Source organism: Haemorhous mexicanus, chromosome 7 (assembly GCF_027477595.1).
Source record: "Haemorhous mexicanus isolate bHaeMex1 chromosome 7, bHaeMex1.pri, whole genome shotgun sequence".
Classification (NCBI taxonomy): domain Eukaryota; kingdom Metazoa; phylum Chordata; class Aves; order Passeriformes; family Fringillidae; genus Haemorhous; species Haemorhous mexicanus.
In genome coordinates, this window is record NC_082347.1 from 26,332,896 (window position 1) to 26,348,177 (window position 15,282).

The following is a 15,282-nucleotide window of genomic DNA, read 5'->3' on the forward strand; positions in this document are numbered from 1 at the left end:
ACACAATAAATCTTTTTCCATCCCATTTAAATTACTAACTTTTTAATTTCTCTGTACCCCAAGAGAAAGAGAAGTTGCTCCCTTGGTAGCTTTTTTTTTTCTTTCAGTAATAAAGACAGTAAGCATGAAAGAAAATAAACTCTAGTTCTGTATAAAACAGGTACCAAAGAAATTATGCATTGATTTTATTACTGCTGTCATATATTACACATTTGTTTCTCAAGATAATAGCCATATTCATAATTTATGCAGTCTGTGTTCGAATATCCCACAAAGAAGGTATTTAAGGAGAAACTTCTCTGCTAGTCATAGCACAACAATGTTGAAAGCAGGATGGGGTGTTGGTCAATGGAATGTCTCTGCTTTAGAAATTACACCCTATTATCAGGGCTGCTAGTTTCAAAATCAGGTTATGCATGCCCTGCAGGTATAATACCAGAAAATAAAATAGTATACCTGGCCCTTTTATGTAACACAATGTAAGTACAGATAGAGGAAGAGAAGTGATGATTCATTATCTGTTCATCCAAAAACCAAGAATGCTGATTCACACACTACTTCCTAAAGCTTCACAAGTCTCAACGTATTCTTGACTATTGTCAAATCATCTTTCTAGATGCTGTGCAAAGGAGATGGGCTATGCTTTCTGTCACTGATCTTGTTCTAAATCAAAAGGTCTAGATCAGCCTTAGAGTCAGCAGCATTTAATGTCTCTTCTGGTATATCCTACTTCTACCATCCCTTTTCATAAGTTTTTCAAGTGATATAGTACTGTGTTTTCAACAAACTTGTTTTGTCTTCTATGTTTTCAAACAGTATATGGAACTTTAAAAATACATAGTATAGTTGGTAGCACACTATGGCTTTTTATTCCAGGCTTATGTTTGTGCCTTGGTTTTTATGATAGCTATATACAAAAATAAAGGCAAATTAATCCTTCTTGCAGGAAAAAGTCATTCTGTCCAAGACAGGGAGCTTCCTGGACTCTGACATTTATGTATTTTACTTTTACATCAGTTTGCTGAAGCTAGCAAAATGTTCTTTCTATCATTTTTATCAAAAGAAGACATTAATCTCTATTTTGTTTAAAATCTATAAACTAATAGAGTTGGATGCAAAGTTGATGAAAAACAGCTGTCCCTATGAAACTGCATGAAACCTACTCCAGTGTAAGCACATCAGACTGGTGTGAAGTATGAATAACATCTACCACATAAATATAAAAAGTCCTGCCCTGATTCTCTGGCTGACATTTTCTAATGATACCTTCTCAGCTAAGTCAGCAGAGATACAGTCTCTTGCTTTCATGGGTCTTTGAGGTCTTCTGTTCTCAGGATCATTTCTATTCTTTATCCATATAAATTTTAAAGAGTAATTATACTCCTGAAGGTCCTTCCCAGAGCAATGTTACCACACACAGTGTGTAACCTTTACAATGCAACTAATAACAAGCGTGGGAACCCCCACTTGAAACTCCTGCCAGGCTTTTCTTGATGGGGCAAGATGATGCTTAGAAACGCATTCAGTGGGGTGTGCTCCGAGTTCAGGGACAATTACACTTTCACTGTGCATCATTCCCACAGCCACAGTAGTTTGCAGAGATTTAACAGAGCATGGGGTTCCTTTGAATAGATGGGTTTCTGTACTTCAGTATACTATAAACAGATCAAATGGCAAAAACCAACTCAAATCTGCTGTAATGCTGAAAATAAATGCCATGAAAAGCTTACAGTTTCATAAAGTGTTGCCTAACATTTATTTCATCTGTCTATATACTGTCTGTTTATGGAAGAAGGAGTGGTTCAGCAGACCAGCTGAGCAAACCTTCTTTCCCTGCAGATTCATACTGATGTAAGTTTAACAGTGGAATTATGTGTTTCCATGCCTTATCAAAACAGTTAGTTGAAGATCTGAATTAGAGCAAGGCTTTATAGCAGGAAGGAAACATGACTTACAGATAAACTAGACACTCCAACAACCTGTAGCCAAAGTACGATAGAACTCTTTGAGGTGCTGCTATGTCCCACAGTTTTTTAACTACTACCAAAATGTATTGTGACTCCATTGTTGACATATAGTAACAAATCTAAATCCAGTGTTCTTCCTTTCTAAGTCTTTTGAGTAGATGAGTTCAATTACCCACTGAGACTTCACTCCTGCAGATAATTGACTACTCAACCACCTTAAATTTGCCGTTGGTAGCCAGGCTCAGAGGGCTGATGATAGGATGGCTGATGCATAAAGTGTATGCAGGGATTTAGAGCGGGTGAGAGAGATAAAAGCATATATCCTGAGAAAGTGCTTAGCTTGCTTGCTCTTTTTTAATCTGAAAAACAGGGCATTGACTTCCTGCCAGGGGACACTTTTGAATAGGAATATCTGGAATTGCCTACTAAATTTGGTTTAACTTGGAGTAGGCGGCAGAGAGCAGGAGGAAATCATGATGGAGAAAAATGGATGTCAGCCTAGGGAAAAAAATTGGGCTAGAGGCTATGTATCTAGAGGCTTTCTTCTGCCTCTGAGCAGATGCTATGACAGAAGTCTATTTTTATGGGATCATGCATTTTCTTCAAAGGGGACCCAGAAGGGAGTTCTGCTAGTTCATGTCAGTCCTTTTCTTGCATCACAAATGTCATAATTTAAATCTAATATGTGCCAAGAAAGACCGAAGCAAAAATAATTAAGATATTGTCTAAATATGAAGGGAAATTTCAAGCCTTCATAAAGTCTGTATTTTCACTGCAAGTAAGTGTTTTGTGGGCAGATTTGAGTTTATCTGAACGTCATTACTCTGACAGAAATTCAGTCTTGGATGTTACTTTAAAAAAAAAAAAAAAACAACCCAAAATCCTTGAGCAGTGCTAAGCACAAGGTCTCTAATTCAGAAGAGATGCTGGCCACTGCTCTCCCTTTGCGTTGTTTCCTTCACCTTGTGCCTCAAGTGATGCAGCACGAAATTTGGGAAAAGGTGACAGCTAAAATGACACGTGGCATTTTAAGAAGCACGTTTTCCTGACATCCCATTTCTCCTCCTACCTCTTTTTTTTTTCATCCTTGCAGTTAGAGGAGCTATGCTAGTCACGAGTGTCTAACAGCTCTGTGTGCCAGTCTTGGGGCTGGGCTCACATGCACAACAAACTCTTCACAGTGGAAAACTCATCCCTGGACTAGGGCAAAGCAGGTTACTGGAGGGACTATAACAGGGACTCAGTGTGTCATTCTTGCCCAGAGGACACAAGGGGAAGGGATCAAATTCATCCTTGCCTCCTTCCACTTGTAGCTGACAGAAAACAGTCAAGAATTGATTCAGTGAGTCTTTCTTAGAAATTTAGGGTCATGTCAGGTGTTTGCTGAAGACAGAGCAGGACTCAAGATGAACTCCTTTATCCTGAAAAATGACTAAGAGCAGTCTTCTTCTCAGTTGCAGCTGAGGCAGCTTCCAAGGTGAGCTCCAAAGTGGTGCCTCACAGAATTAGTGAATTAGTCTTACCATATGCTAACACACCAGGTGCACAAACAACCTTAGCGTGTCAGTGGGTCTGCTGCAAACACGTGCCAGTTTGGTAGCACAAATGCACAACTATTCACATATATCTTAAAGGAAAGGCTCTGCACCTTATTCAGAAGCAATTTAAAAATAGGAGAGTGTTAGTTTCACATAGATAAACTTGGAGGACTGACATAAGATAATAAAAGGTACACAGCAAAGGAAAAGAACATTCAAATAAATCCCAGCAGGTCACTGTGGCCTGCTTTGAATTCCTTCCAAATTTAGCCTGGAGTGTCCATGCCCATGTGAAGTTGTTTTTGAACACAGCACAACAGAACTTGTCCAAGCTAAGCTTCAAACAGAAAAACAAATTCCACTATCTCTTTCATATTTTTCCTTCCTAATCACTTGATAACTTAAAACCTTCCAATAGCTGACAAAAAATTTGCTAGTTAAGAAGTTGTTTAGAGATCCCTGAACTGAAAGACAGAATGTGAACACCAATCCAGGTACCAAGGAACTATGGAAGATCTTCTCTGGGACTAGTCAATGTAAAGGCTATTACTGTTGGGGGCTTTTTTTGTAAACATACTTTTTCCTACAAGAGAAGGAATATAATTTTTCCTATTAAGTAGCCATAAAGAGCAGATAATTGTCAGTCACTGGCAAAAATATTTCCCCCTCACCTCTGAAAAGTCAAAAAATTCTTAGACTTTTTTTTTTATATGGTTTTTTTTTTTATTGTTTGGGATTCTTGGTTAACATTTATGTAAATAGTTCCATTTAGTAATTTTAAGTGCTGTGGTGTTTTGCAAAAGAACGGGGTACCAAATATCCTGTGTGCAGAATTACAATTTAATTTGTTAGCCATATTTCTAATTCAGCTTTTAGCATAACAAAAGTACCATTTTGGCCTAAAAAATCAAGGTCTTTTACTGATTTTAAATTTCTGTTTTGAAACTCTTTGACATATAATTCACATTATGTTTATGATAGTTTCTCTTCATTCAACTTCTTCTTCCCTAAACAATGGACAGAAGGCAGGGTTTCCAAATGGCACCATGTTCTAAGATTTACCAGGGTGCTTGGCATCAGAATTAAAAAGACCATCAGACCTTGCCATTACTCACAGTAACGACATGCCCAGCTGCTTTCTACAATTCCTCCCAATTATAGCCCCACAGAGGAGCTATATTAAGCCTTGTCACAGTTTGAATTTGGAACCCCTGTCCAAAGAGTATATGTCACCTAAGCTTTCACATTTGTGCTGGGAACAGCTAGAGCAGAAGCAGGGGTTTAAACTAGGACACTGGCAGTTTGCCTGAAAAAAAAACCAAACCGCCAATAAATCTTCTGTCTAAAGTATTTGGACAAAGTGTAACTTAGAAATTAAAAAGAATCAGTAACCAGGCAATTTCAAAATACAAACACACAATCTTGGATTCCTTGTTTCCTTGTCAAGAAAAAGTATATTTCCAAAGTAAGTCAGTAACTAAAGGTTAAATCTGATTCCTTAGGCTGCTTTCCTAAAGGAGGAGCTTCAGTGCTGTGCCAAGCTGACTTCTATCCATACATACAGATAGATATCAATCTTGAGCAACTCCGTGAGCTTGGCCTGTGTGGGAGCATAGCTTGAATTTCATCCTTTCTGATCAGACTAATAATAATAGCAAGGCTATAACTAGTCCATTCTGCCAACAGAACTATTTAGGTGGCTTCAATATCACTTTGCAGAATATCTGCTTTTACTTCACTCCTTTTTCATTCTTGAATTAACTCTTACCACACCTACAGTGAACTCTTCTACCATCCCAACTGGGTAATTACCTCAATAAAAAAGACAAGATGGATGTACAAATGCTGTTTTGCAAGAAGAGCAAAGTGGTGCACACTTCACACAGCAGTGTTTGCACTCCCTGCCCATCCTCCATCCATCCTGCTGCCTCACAAGTTCCTTGCAGCCTGCAGCCTTCATGGCCCTGTGCAGTGCAAGGCATCAGTTCATACCATGTCTTAACCCAAGCTTCCAAGTCAGCATCTGCTGGGCAAGGATGTTGCTTTAGAGAGTGGTCTCAGGGTGGCCATTAATGCATAATTTAGACTTAACCACTGTGGTTTCCCATAGCTTTTTTGAACAATGTAAGTAGCGTCAAAACTCGTTTCATTTCTTATTATACTGAAGCATAATGTTCTGATTTCTGGTTCGTCTCTTCAGGGATTTATTAAATATTCCTTTTAAGAATGTTATGAGCTCAGCATCAAAGTAGATTATAAATCTGTCCAGAAATAAATAACACAGTGCTGAGGAATGTTAGCTAAGGGAATCTATGGTAGATTTATTTCTTTCTCTCCCACTCTTCTGCCAGTGCAGAGGCAAAGCCTTCAGATTCTTTTCCTATCCTAAAGGGACTGGCAGTTGACCAACTTAATTATCAAAGCTCTCTATGTAAGTCAATTTGACTACTCCATATATTCATATATTTTGCTAGACAGAACTAGGCCACGTGGGGAAAAAAATAACTAATTCAGCTCTTAGCCAAGGTGGGCTACACCTACAAGACTCTGTGAGATCTCTGCTGAAAGCAGACCAGTTCTCCCCCAGAAGATAATGTTACTGTGCTGTTAGATGCAAAAGACAGTTTCTACTTCACACTCTCTATAAGGTAAATCCAACTTCCCAGAATTTCCCTCTCTGTGTTACCTGAGTAGGTGCCAAGTGAGAATTGCTCAGAAAAAGTACAATTTTATTTTATTCCAAGTTTGTTTTGCTAAAAGCTCTTTTGGCTAAATTGGAGGATTCCCAATACCTCCTGATTTTTCTTACTGTGATTTCTCTGTCTTGGATAAAATGAACACAGGCATCTATCAGTAGTTGTGGTAAACCTGCACTGTGGCTTCTCAGATCTTTGCTACAGCACAGACTGCTTTTGGATCTCTCAATTTAGCTATGAAAGGGAAACTGATATTGCTAATAGTATTATCAAATACTGTTGCAGTGTAAAGTGCCTGAATGGAGAAGAAAACCCCTGAGCCATTAGTGCATGTGCTCTTATCAGTTCTACAGTGCTCTGCACCCTTCTGAATGCATAGCAGACTTTGCTGGTTGTGTCAAACTGACTCAAATGATAATTTGTTTGCCTACCATTTAAGATCCCTAGTAACTAGCATTCATTCCATATATTTTTTCCAGAAATACCATTAATCTTGGATCAAATACAAATTAGGCCAACTTGTATCCAATGTTTATCTGTTGCAGGGGACTTCTGTTCACAACTAAGAGGGCCACAAGAACATCTGGGTCCTGTCATCTAGATTGCAAGGGCTATTCTGGCCCACACTGAATAGTTTCCATGCAAGAACAGTATAGAGGAGGACAGCAGTAGCTCTGCTCCATGAACTGTCCAGACAGCAGAGAAAGGACCATCAGCAAAATTATTTCTGAAGAAAACCAGTTGGTAACCTAACATGAAAAATGCTATTTCACTGTTAGATGCCTATGGGACCTTGACTTGTGTGCACACATATTGTGTGCAGAGATAACATTTCAAATGTCTTTAAGGTTTTAAGATCTCCATCATGTCCACTTCTCCGCACCAGTCTAACCTTCCATTCAGCTATTCTGTTTCCAGTCTTGAAGCTGTTCAAGTCATGAGGCAGATCTGGATGTAAAATAGGCTCCCCCTGGGCATTTTCTGGGGAAATGAGGTAGGAGACTCAGTTAAGTATTTCTCATCTTAAAGACCAAAGGGCCTGGCCAGATGAGGCAAAGAAGTGAAAAGGAAAGAGAGGAGGATGACCATTCATGCTCCTGGAACCATTCCAGAGAGACAGAACATAAGATATATTTAGTAACCTTGCTGTTGAAATGAAATCTTGTGTAACTTCACCTTAGCTGCAATAGCTAGCATGTGTGTAATTATATAAAGTAAAAATGACCTACTTTTTAATTATAAAGAAATGTATTCAGTAACCTCTAAAATATAAAAAGGAAAACTTTAAAATATATTTCCCAAATAGCTAAAATCTTCATTACACAGCATTTCCTTATACACTAAAAGTATTGCCATTTAAAGAGGAATTTATCAGGTATTAGGCATTGGCTGTACTGGCCAAGTACACAGTGCAGTGCTAAATAATCACATTCCCAGGTGAAATTTAGCACCATTTACTATTTTTAGGCAGTCAAATTACATCACTGTGTACCCACGATCTTGAGAGTCACCATAAGGCAACATTTCAACAATCAAGACATGTTTGATAAAAGAAGAAAATCAGTAATTTTTAATGAAAAAATTATTTTCCATGGATAAATCAAGACACAAATTACTGCTATAAGGCTTCATATAAACTATATAGAAGAAATCTCAGTTGCTTATAATAATTAGAGAATTAAAAAAAAATAGGTCACAGAAATAATCCTAGGATAAACTGCCTTAATAAAGTGCTTAAAATTTTCTCTCTCTTGCTAAAGAAAAAAAAAAAAGCTTCAGAGAAAGGCTGTGTATACACATAAATGAATGGTATGTTGCCATGCATTTATGTCCCTGAACTGTGATGGAAACCAACAATGCTTAATTTACTAATATCTTCCCATCCTTTAAATGTATAATATTGACAAGAAACAAAGCCAACAAATTTATTATTTTCCATAAAAATCACTCTACTCATGAGTTTTGTGTGTGTTTGTGAGAGAGAGAATGATGCTGAAGACATTTTACTTTTAAAATGTTTTCATAAACTCCAGTGTAAAATTCATTTGTAAAGAATTGCCTTTTGTAAAGTATCAGTGAAACTGGGGCAAGATTCTTTTTCTTGCACATACTTAATCAAGTAATACATACAAAAGTAAAGCCCTGGGAATGGTGTCTTAAAATGTTGCCAGATTAAGGGCTTATAACTTACTTTTGCAAATTAATTTGCTTTTAACACTGTTGAAGTGTACAGTTATTTTAGAACGTTCTTACTACTCAATGCTTTTTAACTTTTGTTAGACTCAAGCCTTCAATAAATTTAAGGTGTAACCAGCAGTTCTGTTGCTTTTTTTGATCTCAGAGGTCTGATTAAGGGATTCTGTCTTCAATTGACTCATGGAACAAATAAATGAAATAGACATCCCTTAAGTGAGGATTAGCCACTTACTTGCAGAGTGGCTGTCTACTCCGCATTCAGGTAGGAAGGTAAATATCTTTATCTGGTAAATATCTGAGTATTATGAGATTCTTCTGTTAAAGACAAAAGTATCTTTGGATGAAGATTTTAAACTTTGCTTGCAGGAACATAAGAATTGTCTTAATGGAGCACTTTTTTCCTCAAAGAATATCCCCCACAAAATATACTCTACCCTTATTGAGACATTACTGGTTATGATGAATTTTAAGGTGTGGGAAAAATCCTCCCAAAGGAGAAGTTTCTAGTTGTAATGCTGGTTTAGCTCTGTGATAACTTATGCTTAGTAGGACATATACATAACTGTGTTCCCTTCTCATAATCCTCCTTTTAAAAATAAAAAATTGGATTGATTTTTATAGGTTTTTACTGAAGATTTCTGACCATTAGAGTGTGACACCAACAACCATTTGAATATGTTTCCTACTTTCTGTCACTCAGTTAAAAATCTGCATAAATGTATTCTTCTCAGTAAGTCTTAGGATTTTAATGGTTTAATGTCTGATTTCAAATCACTGTAATGACATTCCTTCTTCTCATCGCAATTCTTCTTCTGAATCACTGCCATGGACTACTTTTCAGCAGGAGTCTTCCATTAGAAATACTGAAATTCACTGGATTTGACAATTACTCCTTCATGGTGAAATTATAAAAACTTCTTAAACTAAGTAACTTTTTCTCAGTCTGAAGTCAAGAATAGCCTGTTCATTTTCCTATTTTTTTCCCTGGACTATGGAACTAGCTGTTCCAAGAAGCCATCATTTGAATTGTTGAGAAATTGCCTCTCAAAGATCTGGCCTGAAATAACAACTTGACAATCTATGTGCAGCTATTTGGAGTGGTACACTACTACTTCCTTAAAAAAACATTACATTTAATTTCTTCTTTGCTTTCCTTCACACTGCCTGCTCTGGATGGTATTTACATGCTATAGGCAACCAATTCAGGTATCCAAATTAAAAGTATAGGCTTCTTATGCCATCAGTAGAAAGAGGAACAGTGCTTCAGAGGGAAATTAAGAGTCAAACACTGAGAAACCTGCCTGCTTTGTCAATTTATTGGAGGATGTGGGTACTTCTGTTAAAGGCCCAGGACAGATTGTGAAGATGTCTCAACCTCCAAAGAGTCTTTTTTATGTTTTTGCTTTTAATTGAGACAGAAAACAGATACTGAAATTTGTTTTAAAAATGTCACTTGAATTGCCATTTAAATGCATGGAGAGTCTCTCACTACTCATTGGTTGCTCCTTCTAAATAATCTTCCTTAAGATGATTTCTCAAGAAAATTGCTCTTTCCTTCTTACTATCTCAGTCAGTCCTACACAGATTTTAACCTAATTAGCCCACTATTTTTTTTTCTTTTGATTGGCTCCCGAAAAAATTAATTTCATGGCTGTACAGATATTCTGGTTTGCCTTCAATTGCTTTTAGCATTTTCATATTATTACACCTATTTGAGGTACAGATTAATCTGTTTTGCTGGCATCCCCATACAATGCTGATTTTTGGCCCTACTGCTCCTCTGCTGCTTGTGGTTTCTTCCCAATAAAACATCACAACTTCCCGGGCCTCTGCCGTGTTCTCATGCTGGCACCCTTTGTAATTCTGCTTTGCACGCAAGGAGCCTACGCTTTTAAAAAAGCTCTCTGTCATCCCAGAATGTTCCAGGCACTACAGAAAAACAAACAAGAGCTCCACTTAAGCCCTATTGACATGTTTCTGTCTAGCAGTTTTTGACAGAAAACTGGAACAATTTTAAACAAATCACAGGCATTCTGGACAAAAGGTTTCTTTTTTCTGTGCAATCTAGTTTCCATGAACTCTTGTACACTTATCTGTGCTGCTGGTGTCCAGAACACAAGCTTCTCCCTAGCACTAAAAAGGATCTTCTCTAACTGCTGTCCCCACAGCTGGTCATGAAGCTGCTGAACAATTATCTTGGTTGCTGCATACACAGATACAGTACTTTGATAACTAAATGGTCTACCATTACAGCTTGTTAACAACTGACAGTGTATCCCCATCTCCTAGAGGGACCGCTTGGCTTTGTGCTTGCTCCTCTCTGAAAAGCTCAGTCTGTCAACATTTCACCATCTCACCTTTTTTTTTATTCTTTTTAATCCCTTCGTTATTCCAGAACAACATTTTAGAAATTATTACACTTTACCCCCAACTGCTGGTAAAATAAAGGTGTTGCATATAAAACACCACTAACTACATGTGGGTAACTGGCAGAAAAAAAGAACCAGTTCCTGCTTGTCTGAGAGACATAGCCAAAGTACCTGACGGATTAAATAAGAAGGGGAAGGGAGGAAGTTTCTTTAAAGATCCAGTATTTCACCTACTCACTGATGTACAGCCTGTATTTCTTAAATTGATCCTTTCATTTAGAAAAAGAAGCTTGCACTGAGAAAGTTTATATTTATAGTTATAAAAATATAGTAATAACAACAGATCACTTCTGTTTCTCTCCAAAATAAACCCTTTTCTTTATAGGAATGTTTTATTATTTCCTGATGTACACATTAATTATCCCTGGTTTGGGCTTTTTTTCCAAGTCTCATCTGGACATACTTCAAATGGAATAAATTTTAAATCGTTCTCCTTTTCAAATCAGCTAAATTTCTGAACTCTTGAAATGTATTTACTTCCAGCATTTTACTTTGCTTCCAAGAGCAAGGCAAAGAACTGCAGGGACCAATTAGAAAAAACTGGAAATTCCTCATAACATGAAGGGCTGACAGCCAAAAATCCTAAATCTGATGGACTGCCTTGTAGATTGGCATGAACAGTGTCTCTCCCCAAAAGTAAACCTTAATCTCCAAAGCAGAAATGAAAATAATTTATTTTTAAGGCCGCTCTAGTCTTTCCATGCCAAACAATCCCTCTTTTCCTTTCCTTTTCTATATCTTTCTCTATTTATTTTTATTTTTCTTCTTTTTCTTTTTTTGCCCCGTCATTTTTTCCTATTTTTCCTTCCTTTTTATCTCCTTTCCTTTCCTGCCCTCTAGTGACGAACCAAGCATGCTTCGAAACAAACTGAGCACGCTTCCAAAATACTTCATGTTTCTGTTTTGTGAGGTTATGCCACCAGAATAAATACACTTCAAAGATAGAGGCCATTGTTATATCACAAATTAAACTAAAAGGAATAACAGTGAAATGTTTCTAAGCTGTTCATGGCTGAGCCTCTCAGGTTGGGTTAGTAACAGGTGGGTTACAAACCCCCTGCTGCCTCTAGAAAAGCCCCCACCACCTGTATTGGGTGGGATTTCCGATATATTTCAGCTATGGTTTTCTAACCATGCTATTGTACAGAAGAAGGAAGAAAAATATTGAATTTTACAGATTATTTTCTCATAAAATAAATAAACATATCAATAGCATATAAAAGGGAGAGTATGTATGGTGAATCTCAAGAGTCACTGTGAAGGCTATTAATACACCAGTCCTAAAATACACTGAGAGTCTTTGCCTCCTTGAATTCAAGGCTAACTGAATCCTGCTCTTACAGTGTAATTTTTAAAAATTGTTTCCATTCATAAACACCTGCTGTAGTTTCACAGTCAAGCTATCATGAAGACATGGTGGAAAAGGCAATCAGGTTGCAGATAAATTACAATAATAGTACCTTTTGGGTATAGTGATGTGGAGAGAATGTACAGTTTATTTCAGGCCATGCTCTTTATAATTATGCTCCAGTGGAACAGTAAAATATTGTTCTGAAATTAAAATTACTTAGAAGATGGAGCAGGATGTTTGGATTTACACAGGCATTTGCATTTCCACAGATTTCTAGATACAAAGTCCCTTCTTTAATTTTGAAATGAAAGCAGTCAAGTTAGTGCATTTGCTGCTTCTGCTATAGTCCCAGAGAAGGGTTTATGAACTCAACAGCTTGTATGGTTTTCCAAGCTATGCTAATGGTGATAAAAAAAGATACAAATGGCAGCATTGCAGGTCTTGTTTTCAGTCTGTGGTGCCTGCAGGCAGGAAGGGAAGCTCTCATCATGCACACTTTGGAGAAGTTGGGAAGGTCTGAGAGGGCCTATGAGGCACAGTTGATGACAGTTTACTTGGGAACATTATGGCCCCATGCAAAGCAGTGGATGAATTATGTATGTGTGGGACTCTGGCTATTCCCTGCCTGCTGAACACAGCTTGAAATTTCAGTGGAGACACAAAGAAAAGCCAGTGGGATTACAGAAAACACACGTGACCAAGGCATCGTTTGTCAAAGCATGTGGTTTCTGCCCTGCGCTGGCTGTGTTCTTCTGTCACTCTGCTGCTGTGGCTGTATGTAAATTACCAAACTGAACACACACTGACACAAGCATCAGACCGTGCTCTGTCACTAGCATGGTGACAGCCTGGTACAGCTTGTAGGCTCCCTCCAAAAAATTCCTGGGTGCAGTTTAGGCATTAGCATGTACCAGGGAGAGAAAATTTGGATGTAACTGTCTTGTTTCAGGGACAGGGATGTTTGACAGAATGGAAGTGACAAGACTGTACAAATGTGCTAGATCTTTTTCCTTGTACTTAAGTAATTTAATTTCCTAATGTGACAGAAGTCTACAAGGTGAATTGACTTCGGAGGTACTCATCTCTGCATTTGCAACAGGAAGGTACTGACCCTATTCAACTACTTTTTCCAAAGTAAGTGTTGTAATATGCTGTGGTTGAAAAAAAAAACACATTTCAGAATTATCAACTGAATTCTCTTCTAGTCAGACCCATCTAGGCTCAGGGCTCCCCACCAAGCCTAAGGGGCAAACTGCGGGGCAGGGGAGGGACGGGACACTTCCCGTTCTCTTCCAAAACCTCGGATTGGCAAAGTCAACTAACAGGTTTTTTAGTATCTGTGTTTCGAGATTAATAAAGAGAACTATGTCATTCATGTTGTATAATTTCCACTTCATAGTTATTATGCAAGCTCTGAACTTCCTCGGAGTCACAGTATTTTCCTAAATAAGCAACTGTGCAAGGATTACGAAGCCATTGTCACCAAAATGCAATCTTGCACACTTCGCAGGGGGGAAAAAAATCCCTGAACAGAAAAATCCCTACGTTTAACTACTGAAAGCACCAAAGGCACATTTGTTCTTCTGGGACGAATCGCTGGTGCTGTATTCTTTCCTGCTCCTCACCATCCCTTCCGAGGGAGCAGAGGGCAGTCACGGCAGCCCGTGGGAGCGGCGCCCCCCGTGAGGGGCCGCGGCACGTTCCGCTCCCGGCCTGTGCCGCAGCACCGCGGCCCGAAGCTGGGAGGCTCCCGCCGCGCGCGCCTGCGCACGAGGCCGGCGGTGCCCGGATCCCTCCGCCGGGCGCAGCGCCCGCCCGGGAGCGCGTGCGGAGCCCCCCGGGCCGTGAGGGGCGGCGGGGGCTGCGCGGGGCCCTGCCCGGCCATGGCGGGGCGAAGGTGCGCGGGCGGCGCGGCCGCCCTGGCCGAGGCGCCGGGCTGCGGCGCGGCGGGGGCCGAGCCGGCCCGGGAGCTGTTCGAGGCCTGCAGGAACGGGGACGTGGAGCGGGTCAAGCGGCTGGTGCGGCCCGAGAACGTGAACAGCCGGGACACGGCGGGCAGGAAGTCCAGTCCGCTGCACTTCGCCGCAGGTACTGGGGCAGGGGGAGCCGGGCGGCAGCGCCGCCTCCCCGGGGCGCTGGGCCGGGCAGCGCCGGGAGCGCCGGGCCGCTCGGGCCTCGCCGCTCGGGCCGGGCGCAGCGCCCGGGTCCGAGCGCTCCGTCGGCCCCTGAGCATCGCCCCCGCCCCGCGGCCCGGCCCGGCCCTGAGACCGAGCCGGTGTCACCCACGCGGAGGGGGTCGCCGAGCGGTACAGCTGCGTCTGCTCGCTTATTTCCTTTTTCTTTTTTTTTTAAAAGCCAAACCTCATCTGGCTTTGAGGACGTATCTGGAGTGGGGTTTCTGCTATTCGTGTTGTGACACGTGAGCTCTGACAGGGACACATGTCCCACGTACAATCCTCATGGATTTCAGAGGGCCTGTGCATTTTTAGATTTGAACGCGTGAAGGTGTTCGTCAGACAACACCGTTTCTAAGCTTTTTGCGTTCTTATCTTTGACAAATGGACTTTGTTAATTCAGGACGTAAGTAAGCGAACAGCCGACGTTACAGGACAACTGATCTCACTGGCAGCTGGCCAGAAGGTTGTATCCCACCTTTTCAGACAAAGACCTGACTGTGACTGTTGTTTTCATGGAGGTTGTTTTGGTTTGATTACAGCCTTAGATGTAGGACTCCAAGGCTGACAGCTATGCTGCAGAAAACAGCAGCTTCTTTTTAGCTAATCAATATGGACAATAACCAAGATGTTTGGTTTTTTTATTAGATTGTCTTGGTAAAGGTTTTTGTTTCAGGTGTCCTTTCCTCATGTTAAGAAAGCTTGACTCAGACTTAGGTCTAGGTTCTTGAAAGTCTCCTCAGGACAGCAGTATTTAATAAATTCAAGAAGCTTAATCGGCAAGAGAGCTCGGGAGACAACTTAAAATATCCTGTCAGAGGAAAACAGTTTTTGTAGCTATTTTTTTATATGCAGCAATCATGCCTATCCACTTATAAACTCTGAACTTCTAAACAACTGTGTATGTTTTAGATCATTTTGGAGAAGTGAG

At 40.0% G+C, this 15,282-nt stretch overlaps 1 protein-coding gene and 1 long non-coding RNA gene across 2 annotated transcripts in view; both read left to right on the forward strand.

Moving 5' to 3' along the window:
* The window catches only part of LOC132329574 (uncharacterized), a 36,738-nt gene extending 28,143 nt beyond the window's left edge, over nucleotides 1-8,595 (forward strand). The window contains exon 3 of the long non-coding RNA XR_009487105.1: nucleotides 6,747-8,595. This is a non-coding gene — a long non-coding RNA (uncharacterized LOC132329574). The remainder of the gene's footprint in view (nucleotides 1-6,746) is intronic.
* A 5,450-nt stretch (nucleotides 8,596-14,045) lies between these two features.
* The window catches only part of TNKS2 (tankyrase 2), a 29,490-nt gene continuing 28,253 nt past the window's right edge, over nucleotides 14,046-15,282 (forward strand). Inside the window, exon 1 of the mRNA XM_059851611.1 lies at nucleotides 14,046-14,265. Within this exon, the coding sequence (XP_059707594.1) occupies nucleotides 14,061-14,265 (205 nt within the window). The 5' untranslated portion in view covers nucleotides 14,046-14,060. The remainder of the gene's footprint in view (nucleotides 14,266-15,282) is intronic.